The sequence below is a fragment of the Oryctolagus cuniculus genome, chromosome 9 (assembly GCF_964237555.1).
Source record: "Oryctolagus cuniculus chromosome 9, mOryCun1.1, whole genome shotgun sequence".
NCBI classification, from domain to species: Eukaryota; Metazoa; Chordata; class Mammalia; order Lagomorpha; family Leporidae; genus Oryctolagus; species Oryctolagus cuniculus.
Window position 1 is genome coordinate 122,465,277 of NC_091440.1, and position 21,971 is coordinate 122,487,247.

Genomic DNA, 21,971 nt, shown 5'->3' on the forward strand with positions numbered 1-21,971 from the left:
TGTGGCCCGGGAGGGCAGTGGAGGATGGCCCAGGTCCTGGGCCCTGCACCCGCATGGGAGACCAGGAGGAGGCACCTGGCTCCTGACTTCAGATTGGCACAGCCATTTAGGGGGTGAACCAGCGGAGGGAGGACCTTTTTCTCTGTCTCTCTCTCTAACTCTGCCTGTCCAAAAAAAGAAAAAGAAAAAAAAAAAAAAACCTGATGTGTAGGGTCCCTCCTAAAATACTATAGCTGAACAAAGAAGCTGCTTAATTATGATAAAATATTAAAAATCCTCAAGAGAATTTTTCTAACATACTAACTTAAAAATTATAGCAATAGAAAAAGAAACCAACAAAGAATATGATTATTAAATTGCTCAACTAATATGTTATATCCAAAGACATCAAGCTTTTCAGAGAGGAGAGTATTTTAAGAAAATCATTTTTTAATTTATAAAATTCTTTCATACAAAACCTACAGCTAAGGAAGTACCACAGTGATATAATATACCACTTCAGTGTAGAAAGTGTCTCCTGCAAGTTTCTGGTTAGTGCCAAGTTCCCTTCATTGAGTAGGAAAGAGGTCATCAATATACAAAAAATAAATGGTTTTAAAGATTTCCTGGAATGTCGCTAATATAAAAATGATCAGTTCCAGTAAGAGAGTTTTGGATGTTGAAACAAATGGCTTGACCCTGAATAGTGACTGTAAATGGGAGGCAAGAGAAAAGACATACATTAAAAACTGATATGGGGTAGGCATTTGACATGATCATTTAGACGCTGCTTGGAATGCCTGCATCCTGTATCACAGTGCCGGGGTTTGAGTCCCGGTTCTGCCTCCAACTGCAGCTTCCTGATAATGCACACTCAATGAGGCAGCAGATGATGGTTTAAGTCATTAGGTCCCTACCACCTACGTGGGAAACCTGGGCAGAGTTCCCAGCTTCTAGCTTCGGCCTGGTCCAGTCCCAGCTACTGTGGGAATTTGGGGAATGAATCTGCAATGGGAGCTTTCTTGTCTCTCTCCTTTGCCTTTAAAGAAAAAAAATAATGAGGCACTAGCAAGAAAGGGCTTTCAGACAATTTCTAGCTGTTCAGGGAAACCGCCTGAGCATGCTTCCAGGAAACATGGCAAACATCGTCACACGAAGCAAAGACAGATACATCTGAACGTGTCCTACCGTGCGTACTTCGTGAACAAGATCTCCCTGATCCTCAACTCTTACTTCTTCTTCATTAATTAAGTTAGATTCACTTTCTTGCTGCCTGGACTCTTCTTGGTCCTCTTGGTTGACGGCTTCTTCTACAACCTTCACTTCCTCTTTGACAATCTCAGGTACTGTGGGAGTATTTTCTTCTTCTTCTGGTAGTGGGGGTGGTGGTGGCATAGGGCGCAGGGGAGTAATGTGGTCGTAATGAGTGTGGAAGAGACGTAGAGCAATATCACTTGCTGCTAATATCCTTGGAATTTCAAAGCCAATTTGTGTTTCAGAGAATCGGACACTTCTGTGCCTGTTAATGATTAATTTTTACAAAAAGGATGAGACCCTAGGGAACTCTAGCTTTGCTTCAAATTCCTAAGCAGTACTTCTCCCACTTTGGTTTGGCCCCAGTTTTGGGTCCTGACTTTCTTTCTTGGCAGCATCTGGACCCCATTACTTCTCAGACAGCTCTTGGGATCAGTCATCCCAGTCTCTTCTACTTCAGCAGCTCCTCTGTGTGGCCTCTTCCTAACCTCCCTTAAGCACTGATGTTACGCAGTATTCCATTCAACGGTCTCTTTCCTCCCTCTACACGCTCTCTCTCTGTATCTTATTATATCATCAGCTGACTTGCTACGTACATTATCAGGGTTTATCAGAGAGAAGAGGCATTGCTGAATGGCCTCAATGAGGTCCACAAGTGCCCTTCCAAATGTGTGAGCAAACGTCATTATTTGATGCTCAGAAGAATTTCTAACCCCTTAAAACTTACAAGCCATTGGCCTACATGCTGATGACTCCCCAAAATATACCCCCCCATTTCTCTCAGTGCCTCGGAGAGCTGCTAAGTTCTTCAGACTCTACAAGCCCACTCCTGGAAGTCTTCATCCCCAAAACTCCCACCACCATCGGCATCACTATCAAAATACAATAAACCGTGTCCTGCCTCCACGGCTGCTTTGCACAGTTAAAGATGCCACCCAATTCTCTCTTTAAGCCGGGGCAGTAAGTAGAAAGGTCCTTATTTTATTTTTACTCTTTTAAAAATACAGAGATTAATTTCATCTTCTGTATGTTTCAAAGTGGAAAATGGCTAAGCTGTTGTCAAGGATGAGATCGGAGTAATTTTCTTTGAAAATGGAACTTGGGGAAAATTTTCTCCTTTCTTTTCATAAATATAAACAATGAAGTCCACATTTGTCCCATGTCATGTAACTAGTCTTTTCAGAGACAGGACCAAAACCTAAGCTTCCTCACTTGTAGCCTAGTCATTTCCCCAAAACTCTGACACACTAATTCAACTGATTTGAGTTGTTTAAGGTCAAGCTGTAACGAAATGATCATGGGTTTGTCACTTCTATCATTCTTCAGAGAGGTAGTTCTTTAAGACAATTGGGCAATTATCACTTAAATGTGTAAATACAACCACATGAAAGCCTGTTATTTTTATTGGCTCACAGGGTTTCATATATATATAGAGTGCATTCCAGATAGCTCAGTGGAAAGCATCCACCATTTCTTCTACCCCTTCAGCAGGAAGAGGGGTTCAATGAGTGAAGGGGGAAACGTGAAATTCATTGAGTTGATCTTTATACTAGACCCTGTGCTATGACATTTTATGCATATTTAATCCTCAATTCAATCTTACTAAGTAACACAGCATTTTTCTGATGGCACACCAAAGCTCATCAAGACTAACTGACCTCCCTAACATCAGCCTGCAGGTCTGTGACTCAAGCCCTAGCCGGCTAATTTCCTAACCTGGGCCTTCCAAGAACACTCTACTGTAATTCAACAGGAACCTGCCCAAAATGCAGGAGGCTAACGTTTGTCCACCTGATGGAGTCTGTCACCCAGGTGGTACCTTGGATTCTTCTTGAGGTTCGCCCAAATGTAGAGCGTGAGGTTTTCCCCGTGAATGATCCTTTCCATATTTCCACTGTCCAGATCTGCTAAAGTACTCGCGTGCTGTGAGAAAGAAAGAACATAATAAACGGCAGAGACTTCATACATTACACAATTTGTACAAGTTAGTGCATTACCTACATATTGGATTCTTTTCAATAACCACCTAGAAGAATATCTTGGGTTAGAAAGGGTCAGTTAAAATAGTATAGAACTTAAGTTTCCAAAGGATTCATGTGTATTTACTTAATTAAATGCAGCTTGCCCTTTTCCACTCATTTTCCTCTTAAAATGTCCAAGGATTAATGTTGTTCCTACACTCCCCAGTAATACCTGTGGAATACTATTACACCACTCTTTAATTTTAACATCAGAATCAAGGTTTTTCTTTCTACACATCAACATGCTTCCCTACCTGCATCTTATTAAAATGAAAACTGTTGATAGTGTCAAAGTTAGCCTATTTCTCAATATAAAGTTTAGAAACAAAACATCCAGTTTATAGGATCCCGGTAAGTTAAGTGCTTTACTAGTTCCATACACATTAAACATGTAATTTAAGAAACGGTCTTAAGAATTATTACATAAACACTTACTTAGTTTTCTGCCTGCAGCTCAAGAAATCAGCTCTCATAAAGGGTCTGCATAGGTCAGCACGTGTAGAGTTGTTAGGTAAACACTTTTGGAGGTTACACATATTGTCAATTTTTCTAAAAAGTTGATATCACAGAAAACATAGCATGGTTGAATAATAACTTTTTTTTTTTTTTTTTGGACAGGCAGAGTTAGAGAGAGAGAGAAAGAGAGAGAGAAAGGTCTTCCTTCCGTTGGTTCTCCCACCAAATGGCCACCACAGCCAGCGCTGCGCCGACCCGAAGCCAGGAGCCAGGTGCTTCCTCCTGGTCTCCCATGCGGGTGCAGGGCCCAAGCACTTGGGCCATCCTCCACTGCCCTCCTGGGCCACAGCAGAGAGCTGGACTGGAAGAGGGGCAACCGGGACAGAATCCGGCGCCCCGACTGGGACTAGAACCTGGAGTACCAGCGCCGCAGGCAGACAATTAGCCTGGTAAGCTGTGGCGCCGGCCTGTGATAGTAACTTTTAAAAGTCCAGGACAGCGGTTTCGTGAACTATTCCCCATTGTGGATTAGTATGATTCTCTCCTCATGGTATTGTTTAACTTTCTCCTTTAGTCCCTTAATTTTCCCACCTGGGAAGATCTAGGGGCTTTTAATTAGATTCACCTCAACCATTTTCAGCAGGAAAGCAACATACACTCCGTTAGGTTCTTCACAGCTCGTCCTATCAGAATGCCTATGGTATCTCACTACTACTTATGGGAGGTGAGCACTTGATGAAGGTGTCTGACCACCACATGACCCTATTGCCAGTACATTTCCCCAAGTGATTAGTAAACTGAGGACAAACACTCTGACACTCTGTCACTGATGTGTCCCTCACCTTCTCACCTAGTCATTTAGGTAACCACTGAGGACCTTCTCTAAAGCAATTACTACACTGGGGATTGAAAAAATGTGATAGCTGCTCTCCCCACAATCCACTTCCCCCTTCCTTTTTGGAGTATCTGATAGACTGAAAAATTTTTATTCATTCACTGCATTTTAATTATGTCGTTATTCTTTCTGATATTCAAATTAATCCAGATTTGGTTAAGGTAGCCTCATTGAGCTAGTGCCCATCCCTTGGATATGACCCTATTATTAGTCTCTGAGCATTTACTTGCTTTGCAGCACACTAAGATAATCCAGCCTCACGGTTCACTTTTCTTGCCTCTGACCTTGAATTGGTCATTTATTCCAAATAGTCCTGGCTCCTTTCTATGGAACAGACAGAAACCTGATTCATACAGATATTTGTTTCAAATTTATCATTATAGTATTGTTGAAGTCTTTTCTCTACTGTATCTATTCCACTTAAATTTTTAAAGATTTATTTATTTATTTGAGGGGCAGACTTACAGAGAGAGGGAGAGACAAAGAGAGACAGAGGTCTTCCATCCACTGGTTCATGCCACAATCCGCCGCAAAGGCCAGAGCTGTGCCGATCCAAGGCCAGGAGCCAGGAGCTTCTTTCCAAGTCTCCCACATGGGTGCAGGAGCCCAAAGACTTGGGCCATCTTCCCCTGCTTTCCCAGGCCATAGCAGAGAGCTGGATCAGAGGTGGAGCAGCTAGCACTTGAACCAGTGCACATATGGGATGCCAACACTGCACACGGTGGCTTTACTGCTATGCCTCGGTGCTGATCCTTACAATCTTGATTAATAATCCTAATATCTCTGTTGTGACCGTTCTGCTTTCTTTGCAGAAATTACAATTATCCTAAAAGGCATACGGAAGTCCAACGGGTCCATAATGGCCAAAATAATCTTGAAAAAGCCAAACTAGTTAAAGGGTTCACACCTCTCTATTCCAAAAAAAAATTTTTTTTTTGACAGGCAGAGTGGACAGTGAAAAAGACAGAGAGAAAGGTCTTCCTTTGCCATTGGTTCACCCTCCAATGGCTGCCACGGCTGGCGCGCTGTGGCTGGTGCACCACGCTGATCCGAAGGCAGGAGCCAGGTGCTTCTCCTGGTCTCCCATGGGTTGCAGGGCCCAAGCACTTGGGCCATCCTCCACTGCACTCCCAGGCCACAGCAGAGAGCTGGCCTGGAAGAGGGGCAACTGTGACAGAATCCAGCGCCCCAACCGGGACTAGAACCCAGTGTGCCGGCGCCAGAGGTGGAGGACTAGCCTAGTGAGCCGCGGCGCCGGCTCTAATATATTTCTTCATTGTCTTTGTCTACAATGTACATTACATAGTTGCAAAGCTATAATACAGTAATAAGCTTAGTGAAGCCTTTTTGCAGTACTTTTATAATTAGAACTCTGTTGTTGCTGTTTAAAGATTTATTTATGGCCGGCGCCGCGGCTCACTAGGCTAATCCTCCGCCTAGCGGCGCCGGCACACCGGGTTCTAGTCCCGGTGGGGGCGCCGGAATCTGTCCCGGTTGCCCCTCTTCCAGGCCAGCCCTCTGCTGTGGCCAGGGAGTGCAGTGGAGGATGGCCCAGGTGCTTGGGCCCTGCACCCCATGGGAGACCAGGAAAAGCACCTGGCTCCTGGCTCCTGCCATCGGATCAGCGCGCTGCGCCGGCCGCAGCGCGCCGGCCGCGGCGGCCATTGGAGGGTGAACCAACGGCAAAGGAAGACCTTTCTCTCTGTCTCTCTCTCTCACTGTCCACTCTGCCTGTCAAAATAAAAAAAAAAAAAAGAAAAAAAAAAGATTTATTTATTTGAAAGGCAGAGTTATAGAGAGGGAGAAAGACCAATCTTCTATCCATTGGTTCATGCCCCAAATGGCCACAACGGCTGGGGCTGGCCCAGGTCAAAGCCAGGAGCCTGGAACTCTATTCAGGTTTCCCACATGGGTGGCAGGGGCCCAGGCACTTGGACCTTCTTCCACAGCAGGAAGCTGGACCAGAGGTGAGGCAGCCAGGATGTGAACTGGCATCCCTATGGGAGGCCAGCATTGTAAGCAGTGGCTATACCCATTTGGGAAGCTGCAACACAATAATGGCCCCAGTTAGAACACATTCTAAGCTATACAAAGACCATGTTTTGCCAAAAACGTAATGCACAAGACTGAAATTGCCATTTTGAGCTTTGATGATTGTTTATAGCCCTGAACAGCGGTTTTTTTTTTTTCTTCTACTTGCTGAACTCTTTAATTAGTGTATGGTTAATCTTATAAGTAAGTATAAAGCAAACAAACTAGATCAAGAGAGGGATTAGGAGAGGAAGGAGGAAGAAGGGTGGGAGTATGGGTGGAAGGGAGGGTAGGGTAGGAACCCTCACTATGTTCCTAAGTCTGTATACATGAAATACATGGAATTTGCATACCTTAAATAAATTTTTTAAAAGATTAAGAAAAATACAGCAGACTGTTCTAGGCCAAAAGAAACTCACAGATAAATATCAAAAAGCAATCTATGACTGTAGATTATTTTCTTATTTTGAAACCAGAGCAAACAGGGCCAGCGCTGTGGTACAGCGGTTAGAGCCATGGCCTATAGCATCAGCATCCCATACAGGCACCCGTTTGAGTGCTGGCTGCTCCACTTCAATTCCAACTCTCTGCTGGTGTACCTGGGAAGGCGGTATAGGGTGGCTCGGATATGTGGTCCCCTGAGCCTGCGTGGGAAACCCTGAAGAAGCTCCTGGCTTCAGATGGGCTCAGCTCCAGCCATTGTGGCCTTTTGGGGAGTGGGCCAGAGAATGGAAGACCTTTCTCTCTCTTCTCTGCCTCTACCTTTCTCTATAATGCTTTCATATAGACAAATAACTCAAACAGATAAATCTTTAAAAAAAGAAATACAATATATCCAACTACAAAAGACATTCATAGAAAATTAGAGGAAATATGAATACAAACTAGATACTAAAAGAAATTATGAAATTGTTATTTTATTACATATAATTTTGATGTTATGGCTATTTGATCATTAGATCAAATCTAGTCATTAGATCAAATCAAATTTGATCAGTAGAACTGAGGTATTTGGGGTTGAAGTGTCATAATACTGACAATTTTCAAATAATAAGGGAAAATATAAACATAAAATATTACAATATAACAACTGATTTTTGTGTATCAATGATAGTCAACAAAGCTAAAGGCCATCAAACCTAGATGGAAGGACTATGAGGCTTCATAGCACTATTATTTTAACCTCACATCTGAATATAGTTTTCCAAAATAAAATGTTAAAGAAAAAAAACCCAATAACTGTGATTTTGAGATAATTGATCTATCTAGAGTGATTATATAATTTATGTTTTGTAAATTTGTTTTCATAATGAACTTAATAAATCTTTGCCAGTATTAGAAAAACTAGGATGTGGGGCTGGCACTGTGGCATAGTGGGTAGGGCCACTGCCTGCAGTACTGGCATCCCATATGGGTTATGGTTCAAGTCCCGGCTACTCCACTTCTGATCCAGCTCCCTGCTAATGTGCCTGGGAAAGCAGCAGAAGACGGCCCAAGTACTTGTATCCCTGCCACCCATGTAGGAGACCTGCAGGAAGCTCCTGGCTGCTGACTCTGGCCTAACCCAGCCCTGGCCATTGCAGCCATCTGGGCAGCAAACCATAGAATGGAGGATCTCTCTCTCTCTCTCTCTAATTCTTTCAAATAAACATCTTTTAAAAAGAAAAAAGAAAAACTAGAATGTATACTGATATTGTTTTGGTTTTTAAAAAATAAAACACTAACAGTTGTTAGATCTGGATAAATCTATGTGTCTTAAATTCTAGCTGTCCCATAAACTTAATGTTTCAAAGAATAACAATATGGTACTATTATACAGGATAAAAATTCAGGCTCAAAATTTAATAATGTTAGCAAAATCACACTCACCCTGAGAAGTATTTCTGTAGCCACATTAAATTTCAGATGAAGGAGCTCCTGCAGTTGTAGAATTGACCCTTGGTATTGTTTTATAGTTTTATCTTCCAACTCATACAAAGGAGTTTCCATTAAAATTAGCTTCAATTTCTCAATTAACTATAAAGTCAAAGAATGCTTACATTGAGTAAAACAGTCACAGGGAAAGTGAGAAAAAAAGGACATGGTCTATCACTTTTGAATTGAGTAACATTTTATATTCAGGAAAGCATTTAAGAATCTTGTCCAGCATTTATTCTGTATCTTGAGATCATGGAGAAATAAAACATCTCCTTCAAAACTTCCCTTGTAAGTATTCTTAACTATGTCAAACAGAGCTTGGGTTAGCAAGGTGGTGTACGAGTCACGACTTGTCATTACTTAACTCTGTGGAAAAGGAAGGTCTTGCTCTGTTTTCTGTGACTGTAACAGAACATCGGAGACTGAACACTTTGATGACAAGTTTACTTAGATCATATTGCTGGAGATACAGGTCTGCAACGCTGGCATCTGCTTGTCTCTGGTGAGGCCCTCGTGGCCCATGGCATCGCAGCAGCCTGAGAATGTGTCAGAGGTTCACTTGCAGAAAAGGGATTCAGGGAAGGTACTAGGGTTGCTGCTAACAAACCACCCTTGAGGGAACTAACCCACAGTACCTGACCCAATCTGCAGGGCAGCATTAATCCACACATGAGGGTTGAGCCCCATCACCCAGTAACCTTCCCCAGGCCTCCACTTCTTGAGGTTACACCACCGCAATATTGCCACAGGGGGCACCAAGCTTCTAGCACATGAACCTTTGGGGACAAAGCATTTCTAAAGCATAGCAAGGAATAGTAACAACATGAGAACAGCGGGAAAGAAGAGGAGAACTACTGACACTACTGATGCTTACCGAGTCCTTATTAGGCTCTAGGGACTACTGTAAATACTCATGTTCGAATTTGGCATTGCTGTAACTGTGAGAGAGATACTACTGTTCTGCCTATGGTATGAATAAGGAAAGTGAGGCATGACATACTTAAAGGACAACTAGTAACTGGCGGAATTTAATTTTGAACACTTAAATTCTAGATAATATATAGAAAACTGTCAATATTAAGAGAGGCAGTATATGGGGTCTGACATCGTGGTACAGCAGGTTAAGCCACTGCCCGTGACACTGGAATCTCATACAAGCACAGGTTCCAGTCCTGTCGGCTCCACCTCAGATCCAGCTCCCTATGAATGGGCCTGGTGGGGGGGGGGGGGCAGCAGAAGCATTAACTGAAGCAAGAATCACTACCCACCCCTTAGGGGCAGTGTCTTCTGTGCCTCACCTCCCACATCTGTAAACTGACAGTCAACGGTGCCTACCCCACAATGTAATTATGAGAACTAGAGAAGTTAACATTTCCAGGGGCTGGCATCGTGGCACAGTGGGTAAGCTGCCTGCTGAGCTGGCATCCCATATGAGCACCAGTTCAAGTCCCAGCTGCTCCACCTTTGATTCAGCTCTCTGCTATGGCCTGGGAAAGCAGAAGATGGCCCAAGTCCTTGGGCCCCTGCACCCGTGTGGAAGGCCCAGAAGAAGCCCCTGGCCCCTGGCTCCTGGCTTCGGATCGGCACAGCTCCAGCCATTGTGGCAAATTGGAGAGTGAACCAGTGGATGGAAGACCTCTCTCTCTCTCTGCCTCTCCTTCTCTAACTCTTTAAAGTAAATAAATAAATTTAAAAAAAAGAAAGTAAACATTTCCAAAGGCTTGCATAGATTAAGTGCCATGTGCGTTTGCTAAATGAAATTGAAAGCTCTGAAATTAGTATGGGACCATTTCCTTCTGTTACAGCTATCCAACTCTTGCTGCTCCTCTTGTGGCTTCCTGCTTTAGTTTCCTGTTGCTCTGATGACTTTCACCTTTTGCCTCTTGATTCTTTTCCCATTTTTCCCTATTGTTCTATATTTCACATTTTCAGTTCATCAATGGTTAGGTCAACCCTAACAAAAAATAAAGCTTGGAGGTTATAAAGAAAGATTTCTTGGGCATGATTGCCCGAGAGTCTCTTCTGATCAAAGCCTGCCAGAAGCCTAACTCTACCCAAAGGTCATCCCAACTTTATACACCAAGTCGTTCTACAAGAACATCTGCCGAACCTCTCTATGCAGTCTCTGACTGGTATTCATCAATGTGGGCAAAGACAGTGGTTTCAAAATATCTTGTACATGCCTCCCGATTTTGCCTTTCAAAAGTTCCTCACACACAGTCTCCGAATACAACTGTAGTTCACTATGAGACTCTTATTATCCATTGCAATGCTATTCCCAAATGCAACTTGATTTCATTTCTATTTCAACCTCTTTGTGTGTCTCTCATGTAATACTTGTGAACTCCAGTGCTACTTCCCACGGCCTCTACGCTCACTGCAGAGCACCAGGTTCCTATACCGGCGTGGACAGAGGCAAGAACACTGTTTGATGAACCACTGGCATCTGAATAGCTCCAGCTTTGACAGATGCCTTGTGATGCTGGGGCTCAAAACACCAAACTCCAAAGTATCGTTTCTTGCCAGGATAACAACCTTCAAGTTCTAAAACTAACTGGAAGACGACAGCTAAGCATGAGCAAAACATACTTACTTATCTCCTTTTGCAGAAGTGGCTTTTTCCCCTGATATATATATATGTATATATAGGTATATATATATATATATATGTGCATATATATATATGACAAATAGACATTCAGATTTTCATTTTAGAATCAGACTATAGGTAACAAATACATAGAGACAGGATCATGCAGCGGTACTTACACTTAGTACCAGCTTACTCTTCTCAATCACTTGCTCAAAGGTCTCATTTGTTTCCTCTTCCCACAAGGTAATGAAAGTGTTCAATTCTTGCGATACAGAAGGATCAGGGCTCCCGTCACATTGAATATAGTGTTTCCACTGGGGGATGAGAATAGTTAAATCTTCAGTATAAACCTTCAAACATTAATTTTTGGAAGTATAAATTCTCATCATCCAGTTTTCCTAATTTAAAGAAAAGCTTTTGAATACTTGAACTAGTTACTTGATATATACCGAATAACCGACTCAATGAGCAAAGTAACCAGATTCCTTTCCATCCAAGTAATTTCTAACCTTAAATACACAAACAACAATATTTCAAGCAAAATAACTTCTATTTAAGATACAAGTTGGCCTTATTTTACTTAAGGTGAGTCTTCAGAAAGTTCATAGAAATGTGTTTATAACAAAACTATGCACAGATTTCAAAAAAGTTAGATAACTATAAACAGAGACAGAGAGAGAGATCAATCTTCCCCCTGCTGGTTCACCCCACAAATGCCACAACGGCAGGGCCTGGACCGCACCGAAGTCATGAGCCTGGAACTGCGTCCTGGTCTCCCACACAGTACAGAGGCCCAAGCACTTGGCCTTCTTCCGCTGCTCTTCCCAGGCATTAGAGGGAGTTGAATGAGAAGCAGAGTAGCCGACCCTGGTAGTTACCCTGGTACCCATATGGGATGTTGGCACTGCAGATAGCCCATTAACCCACTATGCCACAAGGGCAGCCCCCCAAAATTTTTGGCAACAAAATATTTTTTGGAAGACAAAGGAGAAATTTCTCTTTTAAAAAATGTATTTATTTATAAATATAGATACACACATGCAAGCATGCGCGCACACACACACACACACACCCCATCCACTAGATTACTTACTTTCTAAATGCCTGCAAAACTCAGCCCTGGATTCAGGCTGAAGCCAGGAGCTGGGAATGCTACCCAGGTAATAGAGCTGAAAGTGACTTAAAAAAATTGCACAGGGGCCGGCACAGTGGCGCAATGGGTAAAGCCACCACCTGCAGTGTCGGCATCCCACATGGGCGCCAGTTCAAGTCCTGGCTGCTCTACTTCCAATCCAGCTCTCTGCTATGGCCTGGGAAAGCACTGGAAGATAGCCCATGTTCTTGGGATCCTGCACCTACGTGGGAGAACCCCGAAGAAGCTCCTGGCTCCTGGCTTCAGATCGAGCAGCTCTGCCCACTGTAGCCAACTGGGGAGTGAACCAGTGGAAGGAAGACCTCTCCTTCTCTGTGTAACTCTGACTCTCAAATAAATAAATAAATCTTTAAAAATAAATAAATAAATTTAAAAATAAAAATTGCCAAAATTCTTAATCTGAAAAGTATACTCTAAGCAAAGTTAAAAACACAGTACAGCAGACCAACAGCAGAAGAGATCAAACAGAACAAAGAACCAGTGGGTTCAATGACAGCCTGGTAGAAAATACAGTCAGAGGAGAAAAAGAAGAGAAATATAGCCAAGGGACCTAAGAACACTTCTGGGGATGCAAGGACTTACGGAGGTCAAGAGGGACTTTAGGACGTCACAGGAGAAGAAAGCATACTCAAAGGGGGTGTTAACAGAAAATTTCTCAAATCTAAAGAAAAACACAACCATCTAAACACAAGGTCAGAAGTAGCCAAATTCAACTCAAGCCGGTCTACTCCAAGACATTTTAATCAGGCTCTCTCTAGTTTAAAGTGGAGAGGCTCAAACCTTCAAGAGAAAGGAAGCATGCAACACATAGAGGATCCTCAGCAGGAACCTCAACAATTAGGAGGGAGGAGAACGAGGCAGGCATTCCCATCACTGTCGCAAACGCTGCCGGCCAGCGAGGGAGTCACACCCAGCAAGGCTACCCTTCACATAAAGACATTCTCAGGGAAACAAAAGCTGAGATTCGTCACCACTGGCAGTGTCCTACCAGACCTGCTGAAGGGAGTCTTCCAACTCAAAGGAGGAAATGATAATAAGTAAGAAGAACACATCAGAAGGCAGAAACTCACGGATAAGCAGTGACTTTACAGATACGTTCAGCATGCTCCAGTATTGCCAACAAGGTACGTAAGCCATTCACATCTAAAAAGCCACTACATTAACATGCTGAGACAGGCAATAAAGAAAGGAATCAGACTCCTGGCTTTGACCTGGCCCAGCGCTGGCCATTGTGGCCATCAGGGGAGTGAATCCATGCATAAAAGATCTTTCTCTCTCTCTCCGCTACCCCTCTCTCATTATGACTCTTAGAAATAAACCTTTTTTTAAAAAAGATATTCCATACCAATGGAACACAAAAGAAAGCAGAATTACCAAATGAAATAGATTTTAAATCAACAGCGGTGAAGAGAGACAAAGAGGGTCATTATATAACAATGAAGAGTTCCATTCAAGATGCATAAAGGAATATTCAGCAGATCAAGAATTGCAAATATGTAGGCACTTCATTATCAAAGCACCCCAATATATAAAACAAATACTAATAGACCTAAAAGAAGCAATATGGCTTGCTACTATTATTGTATTTGGGGTCTAACAGTCTACTTTCAGCGACAGACAAGTACTACAGAAAGAGGTGGGGGGTTGGGGAAGGAAAGAAATATCAGAGTTAAATTCTACCCTAGACCAAATGAACCAAGGAGACACCTTCAGAACATTCCATCCAACAGATATAGCACACACATTCTTAACAGCAAATGAACATTCTCCAGAAGAGGTCACTTATGGTAGCTGCAAAACAAGTCTCAATAAAGTTTTAAAAACTGATGTCATATTAACTATCTTTTCTGATCGTAAAGCAACAAAATTAGGAACCAATAACAAGAAAAACTTGGCAAGTATATGCATATATGGATAGTCAACTGATTCTTGAACAACCAAGTGATGAAGAAAGAGTTAAGAAACTTAAAAACGTACCAAAAACTTATGCAATAAAATCAGTAACACAAAGGAAGTTTTCAGCAACCAACGACTATATGAAAAAGGTAGGAGGAGGGCTGGTACTGTGGAACAGCGGGTTAACCCGTTGATTCAAATGCCAGCATACCATACCAGCATCCCAAACCGGAGCGCTGGTTCAAGCCCCTGCTGAACTCAGATCCAGCTTCCTGCTCGTGTGGCTGGGCAGACAGTGGAGCATGGCCTAAGTGTCTGGGTCCCTGCTAGCCACGCAGGAGACCAGGACAGAGTTTCTTGCTCCTGGCTTTGGTCTGACTCACCCCCAGCTGTTGTGGCCACTTGGAGAGTGAACCAGCAGAGCAAAGATCTCTTTCTCTTTCATTACCTCTGTCATTCTGCCTCCCAAGTAAATATTCTTTTCATAAAACAGAAGGATCCTGGGGCTTCAGCTGTGGTGCAACAGGTTAAGCTGCTGCCTACAACACAGGTGTCCCACTGGGTTCAAGTCTCAGCTGCTCCTCCAGGTCCCTGTTAATGTGCCTGGAGAAGCAGTGGAAGATGGCCCAAGAACTTGGGCCCCTACCACCCAGGTAGGAGACCAGAATGAAAATCCAAGCTCCTGACTTTGGCCTAGCCCACCCCTGGCTGTTGTAGTCATTTGAGTAATGAGCCAGCAGATAAAATATCTTTCTTTCTGTGTTGTTCAAATAAATAAATCTTTAACAAAATACTAGTAAACTAAATCTAAGAGTATATTAAAAAGATGATTCACTACAATCAAGTGGGATTCACCCCAGGTATGCATGGATGACTCAACACATTTCAATCTGTAAATGTAATACACCATACCAACAGAACCAAGGCTGTAAAAACATGACCATCTTAACTCACACACAGAAGTTATTTCATAAAATCAACATCTCTTCACGACAGAAAAGCTGAACCCATTAGATACTAGAAGGATATACCACAACAAAATAAAGGTCCTATGTCAAGCAAATAGCTAACGTCTTTCAGAATGGGAAGAAGCTCCAACCATTTTAAACAGCTACAAAACAAACAAAAAACATCTGGAAATAAATTTAACCAAAGAGGTGAAAGATCTCTTCACTGAGAACTATAAAACACTGATACGAGAAATTGAAGAGGAGGCCAAAAATGGAAAGACATCTCACATTCATGGACTGGAAGAACCAGTACCATTACGATGTCCACACTATCCAAAGTGACTTATAAATTCAATCTTGACCCAGGCAGCCCACGGTCACCCCCCTGGTGCCTCAGAGGGACGTGCTTGTAACCTCTGGGGCTGTCCTGCCCCGGGGAAAGTCTCTGGGGGTCACTGGCATCTCAACCCAGCTGCTGTGGCCATCCCTGTTGGCCTATTACTGGGACCAGCTCAGGCCCTGGTGCCTGGCTTCCTGTACTGTTGTCAAGGGACCCAAGTTCATGAGCCCCAGCCCAGCTGGCTGCTCCTGCCTGCGAGGGTCTGGCCATTGACTGACTGCTAAGGGAGGGCACACAGATGTCAGGAACACCCGATAACCTCAGAAGACACCCCCAACCCCCATTAAATGCCTCCCACCACACAAAAATTCCTATAAAAAAAATCAATGCTATCTTTCACAGAAATCAAAAGTACTATCAAAATTTGTAGAGAATCACAAAAGACCCTCAATAGCTAGTACAATCTTGAGCAAAAAGAACAAAGCTGGAGGTATCATGATACCTGAGCATAAAATATACAACAAAGCTACAGTAATTAAAGCAGCATAGTATTGTCAAAAACAGACACACAGACCAATGAAACAGAACAGAGACATCATGAGTGAATCTATGCATCTATAGCCAACCAACTGGCCTTTTGAAAATTATTTTCGATTTGAAAAGCAGAGAGAAGGATAAGGGAGGGAAGGAGGAAGGGAAAAAGGGGGTTAGATAAAGAGACAGACTGACAGAGAAGTATCTTCCATCCATCCACTATTCATTCTCCAAATACCCACACAGCCAGAGCTCAGCCAAGTTGAAGCCAGGAGCCTAAGACTCAATGTATTTCTCCCACATGGGTGGCAGAGATCCAAACACTTGACCCATCATCTGCTTCCTCCCACGGTGAACATTAGCAGGAACCTGGATCAGAAGCCGGGGACCCAGTTCTTGAATCAGACATTTTGATATGGGATGGGGCATTCCGAGTGGCATAACCACTGCACCAAACATCTGCTCCAGACCTCTGACCTTACTCATGATATAAACACACACTGGGGGCCCAACATTGTGGTACAGGGAGTCGAGCTGCTGCCTTCAATGCTGGCATCCCAAATGGGCACCAGTTTGAGCCACAGCTGCTCCATTCCTAGTACAGCTTCCTGCAAATGTGCCTGGGGGAGCAGCAGATGGAAAAAGTGCTTGGGCCCCTGCACCTATATGGGAGGCCTAGACAGAGTTCTGGGCTCATGGCTTCTGCCCGGTCCGGTTTCAGCTTCAATAGTCATTTAGAGAGTGAACCAGTGGATGGAAGATCTATCTTTCTCTCTATCTATCACTCTACCTTTACAATAAATAAATCAATGTTAACAAAACAAAAAACCACTTGGATCAAACTCCCAAAACACAGGAAACAAACAGTAGACAAATGGAATTTTTTTTAACTTCTTTTTTAAAGATTTATTTATTTATTTGAAAGGCAGAGTTACAGAGAGAGAGGCAGAGAGTCAGAGAAGTCTTCGAGGGGCTGGTGCTGTGGTGTAGCAGGTAAAGCCGCTGCCTGCAGTGCCGGCATCCCACACAGCACCGGTTCAAGTCTTGGCTGTGGCACTTTCGATCCAGCTCTCTGCTGTGGCCTAGGAAGCAGCAGAAGATGGCCCAGGCACTTGGGCCCCTGCACCCACATGGGAGATCCAGAATAAGCTCCTGGCTCCTGGTTTCCTATCAGTGCAGCTCTGGCCATTGCGGCCATCTAGGGAGTGAACCAGCAGATGGAGTATCTCTCTCTCTCTGCCTCTGCCTCTCTGTAACTCTTTCAAACAAAATTAAAAAAAAATAACCACATACATATTGTATATAACCATTTAAAAGGAAAAAAAGAAATCTTCCATCTGCTTGTTCACTCCCAAAATGGCCGCAACAGCCAGAGTTGTGCAGTATCAAGCCATGAGCCAGGAGCCTCCTCTGGGTTTCCCACGTGCATACGGGGGCCCAGGGACATGGGCCATCTTCTACTGCATTCCCAGGCCACAGCAGAGAGCTGGATTGGAAGTAGAGCAGCCAGGACTCGAACCAGCACCCCTATGAGATGCCAACCTTGCAGGTGGCGGCTTTTCCGGCTACTACACAGTGCCAGCCCCAATAAATGGGATTTCAAAGCTTCTGCATGGCAACAGAAATAATCAGTTAAGAGACAACCTACTGAATGTGAAAACTATTAGCAGGTCATCATCTGACAAGGGGGTAATATACAGAATTTTTTTTTTGACAGGCAGAGTGGACAGTGAGAGAGAGACAGAGAGAAAGGTCTTCCTTTACCATTGGTTCACCCTCCAACGGCCGCCGTGCAGCCGGTGCACCGCGCTGATCCGAAGGCAGGAGCCAGGTACTTATTCTGGTCTCCCATGGGGTGCAGGGCCCAAGCACTTGGGCCATCCTCCACTGCACTCCCAGGCCACAGCAGAGAGCTGGCCTGGAAGAGGGGCAACCGGGACAGAATCCGGCGCCCTGACCAGGACTAGAACCCGGTGTGCTGGCGCCACAAGGCAGAGGATTAGCCCAGTGAGCCGCGGCGCTGGCCACAATGTATGTTTTTTTAAAAAAATATTTATTTGAAAGGCAGTGACAGAGATTGAGATCTTCCATCCATCAGTTCATTCCCCAAATGCCCACAAAAGTATGCGGCTAGGCCAGGCTGAAGTCAAGAGACAGGAAATCCACCCGGGTCTCCCACGCGGTGACAGGAACCCATACATCTGGGCAATCATTTGCTGCCACACATACTAGCAGGAAGCTGGACCAGACGCATGGAGTAGAGTAGCCAGGACTCAATGCACGCATCTCGCTTAACCCACTTGGGCCATCCTCCACTGCCTTCCGGGGCCACAGCAGAGAGCTGGCCTGGAAGAGGGGCAACCGGGACAGAATCCGGCACCCCTACCGCGACTAGAACCCGGTGTGCCGGCGTCGCTAGGTGGAGGATTAGCCTATTGAGCCGCAGCGCCGGCCAATATACAGAATTTTTAAGGAATTCATGAAACAACTCAATAGCAAAATTCAAAAACAGAAGTCCAAACAATCCAATTAAAAACTTAACAGTGGATCTAAACAGAAATTTTTCAAAAAAGACATACAGAAGACCAAAAGATAAATAAAAAAAATCATTAAATCAAAGAAAAGGTAATCACAACTACCATGGGAATAGCTCACTCCAGCTAGGTTAGCTATTATCATAGAGACAAAAGATGACAAGTGCTGGCAACACCAGGAAGTTCTTGTTCACTGCAGCTAGAAATGCAGATTAGTTAATAGCCACTGAAGAAAAAGGTATGGAGATTCCTTAAAAAATAAAAATAGAAGGATGGGCATTTGTTTTAGTGGTTAAGTAACTGCTTCAAATGCTGCATCCCTTATCAGAGTGCCTAGGATTGAGTCCTGGCTCTGTTTCTGATTCCAGCTTTCTGCTAATGCATACCTGGGGGCTGGTGGTAATGGCTCAAGTACTTGGGGCTCTACAACCCACATGGTAGACTCAGACTGCGTTCCAGGTTCTTGGCATTGGCCTGCCCAGCTATGCAGACATCTGTGAAGTCAACCAGTGAATGGATGACCCTCTGTCTCTCTCTCATGTAAAGTTTTTTAAAATCCTAAAAATAGAACTTACATAATCCAGTTATCCAACTATCAGGTATATACCCAAGGGAGGGGGGGGGGGATCAGTCTGTTGGAGAGACAGCTAGACTCCCAAGTCTACTGCAGCGCTATTCACAAGAGCCAAGAAATGGAAATAATATTTCAGGGTCCAAATAATGGATCAAGTGTAGTATGTAACATATACACAGTGGAATACTCTTCAGTACTAAAAAAAAGAATGGAATCTTGTCAGTTACAACACCACGGACAGAAATGAAGGTGATTAAGTGAAATAAGCCAGGCACAGAAACACAAGCACCACATAATGTCATCTGTATCTGGATTTTCAAATAAGTACATCTGACAAAGTAGAACGATGGTTATCAGCAACAGGAGAGCGAGGGGTGGGGGAAAGAGTGCTCATGAATGACAGTAGATACTAAGTCACAGGCTGACAGGAGTAACAACTTCTTGTGTTGGCGCAGTAGGGTGACTACAGATAATGATAATGAAAAGTATACACAGAAAAAGTAGGGATGTTTGACGTTTTCACCATAAAAAAAACGCTAAGTGTTTGAGGACACTACTCAATGCATAGGTGTATCAAAATATCACGTATGGAACCCCATAAACGTGTCATTTTTATGTGTCACTTAAACTGGAAATAGGCGTAGCCATTTAGCCTTGAGGTTAAGATCCAGTGTTCAGAGGCTCACAACCCTCGTCAAGCGCCGGTGTTCCAGCCCCAGCTCTGCTACCGAGTCCAGCTCTCTGCAACCTGGAGGCAGAAGATGATGGCTCAAGGACATAGGTCCCTGCCACCCATGTGGGAGGTGTGGGTTGAATTCTGACCTCCTGGCTTCAGAACTCACAGCACAAGAGCTCTTTGTCTTTCAAATAAGTACATAAATAAAAAAAACAAAAATGCATATACCTTAGTTTAAAATGTATACACCTTACTGCCAAAAATAAGCTAATGATCATTTGGTATTTCAGTTAGACTTTTTTTTTTTAAGATTTATTTATTTATTTATTTGAAAGTCAGAGTTACACAGAGAGAGAGGCAGAGAGAGATAAAGAGGTCTTTCATCTGATGGTTCACTCCCCAACTGGCTGTAACGGCCGGAGCTGTGCCGATCCGAAACCAGGAGCCAGGAGCTTCTTCTGGGTCTCCCACAGGGGTGCAGGGGCCCAAGGACTTGGGCCATCCTCCACTGCTTTCCCAGGTCATATCAGAGAGCTGGATTGGAAGAGGAGCAGCCAGGACTAGAACCGGCGCCCATATGGGATGCCGGCGCTTCAGGCCAGGGCATTAACCCGCTGCGCCACAGCACTGGCCCCATTTCAGTTAGACTTTTGCAGGTGGAGGTCTTGAATACTGATGGCTGCTGGAGTTTGGTGTGGCTGTGGCAATTTTTTAAAATAAACATTTCTTTATTTATTTGAAAGCCAGAGTTACACACAGAGAGAAGGAGAGAGAGAGAGAGATTCGGGGGGGGGGGGGAGACAGAGGGAAAGAGGAAGAGAGAGGGAGGGAGGGGGAGGGAGAGGGAGGTGAAGGGAGAGGGAGGTGAAGAGAGGGAGACAGAGACAGAGAGAGAGAGAGAGAGAGAGAGAGAAAGGTCCTCCATCCACTGGTTCACTCCCCAGTTGGCCTCAATGGCCAGAGCAGCGCCAATCTGAAGCCAGGAGCTTCTTCCAGGTCTCCCATGCGGTTGCAGAGGCCCAAGGCCTCGGGCCATCTTCTACTGCTTTCCTAAGCCATAGCAGAGAGCTGGATTGGAAGTGGAGCAGCCGTGACTTGAACCTGCACCTGTATGGGACGCCGGTGCTGCAGGCAGTGTCTTCACCCCTACACCACAGCACTGGCCCCTGTAGCAATTTCTTAATAAGATAGCAACGACTCCTCATTTCATCAAGGATTTCCCTGTAGTACACAGTCCTGTTTGATAGCATATTAGAAACAGAACTTCTTTCAAAGTTGGAATCAGTCCTCTTGAATCCTGCTACTGCTTTACTAAGTCAATTTACCTAATATTCCAAATCTGTCATTGTCCCTGACCGCTTTCACAGCCTCTCTATCAGAAATAAATTGTATCTCAACAAACTACTCCTTTGCTCATGCAAGTCTTGATCCCCTTAAAGTCATCTATGATCTCTAATCAACTTCTCCCTAACAGCTGTTAATTTCATTCTGGCCTGTATCCATGATTCTGAAATATTTTCAATGACACCTAGCATGGTAAAATCCTTCCAGAATATTTTTTATTTACTTGGTCTAGAATAAAGAATCTCTACTTATGTCCGTCATAAAATTGAAAAAAAGTTGAAATTACTCCTTGATCTGAGGGTTGCAAAATGGATGTTGTCATTAGTTCCATTGCACATCTCCATCTGAGCTCTGGATTGACTAGGCACATTGTCAATGACAGTAACACCTGGAGAGGGATCTTTACTCTCATCAGTAAGTCTCCACAACAGGCTTAAGGTGTTCAGCAAACCATGTTGTAAACAGATATGCTGCCATCCAGACTTTGTTCCATTTATAGAGCACAGATAGATTTAAAGTAATTCCTAAGGGTCTTAGGGTTTTTAAAATGCTAAATGAGCACTGATTTTAACTAAAACCGCCAGCTGCATCAGCCTCTAACAATGGAGTCCACCTGTCATTGCAAGTGTGAAGCCCTGCATTACCTTCCTTAGCGTTACTAAAGCCCTGCATGGCATCTTCTCCAATAAAAGGCTGCTCCGTGCACACTGACAATTTGTTTAGAGTGGCCACCTTCAATTAACTTAGCGGGATCTTTTAGATAATTGGTTTCAGTTTTTCAAAAGATCTGTTTGAAAGAGGTACAGAGAGGAGCCGTAGGTAGA

General features: G+C 43.8%; 1 protein-coding gene across 16 annotated transcripts in view; it reads right to left on the reverse strand.

Annotated features, from left to right (window-relative positions):
- DNAI7 (dynein axonemal intermediate chain 7) overlaps window positions 1-21,971 on the reverse strand; it is a 138,581-nt gene that overhangs the window by 101,000 nt on the left and 15,610 nt on the right. For 13 of the 16 annotated variants that reach the window (XR_011379032.1, XR_007921066.2, XR_007921064.2 and 10 more), the window contains exons 5-8: window positions 11,323-11,460; window positions 8,506-8,652; window positions 3,053-3,156; window positions 1,168-1,498 (exon numbers count right to left, since the gene is read on the reverse strand). Coding sequence is in view for 9 of the 16 variants with exons in the window: in XM_070049509.1 (XP_069905610.1) it covers window positions 1,168-1,498; window positions 3,053-3,156; window positions 8,506-8,652; window positions 11,323-11,460 (720 nt within the window). In the remaining 7 variants the exon portion in view is untranslated. The remainder of the gene's footprint in view (window positions 1-1,167; window positions 1,499-3,052; window positions 3,157-8,505; window positions 8,653-11,322; window positions 11,461-21,971) is intronic. The other 3 variants (XR_011379034.1, XR_007921065.2, XM_070049512.1) reach the window with 1 other exon arrangement.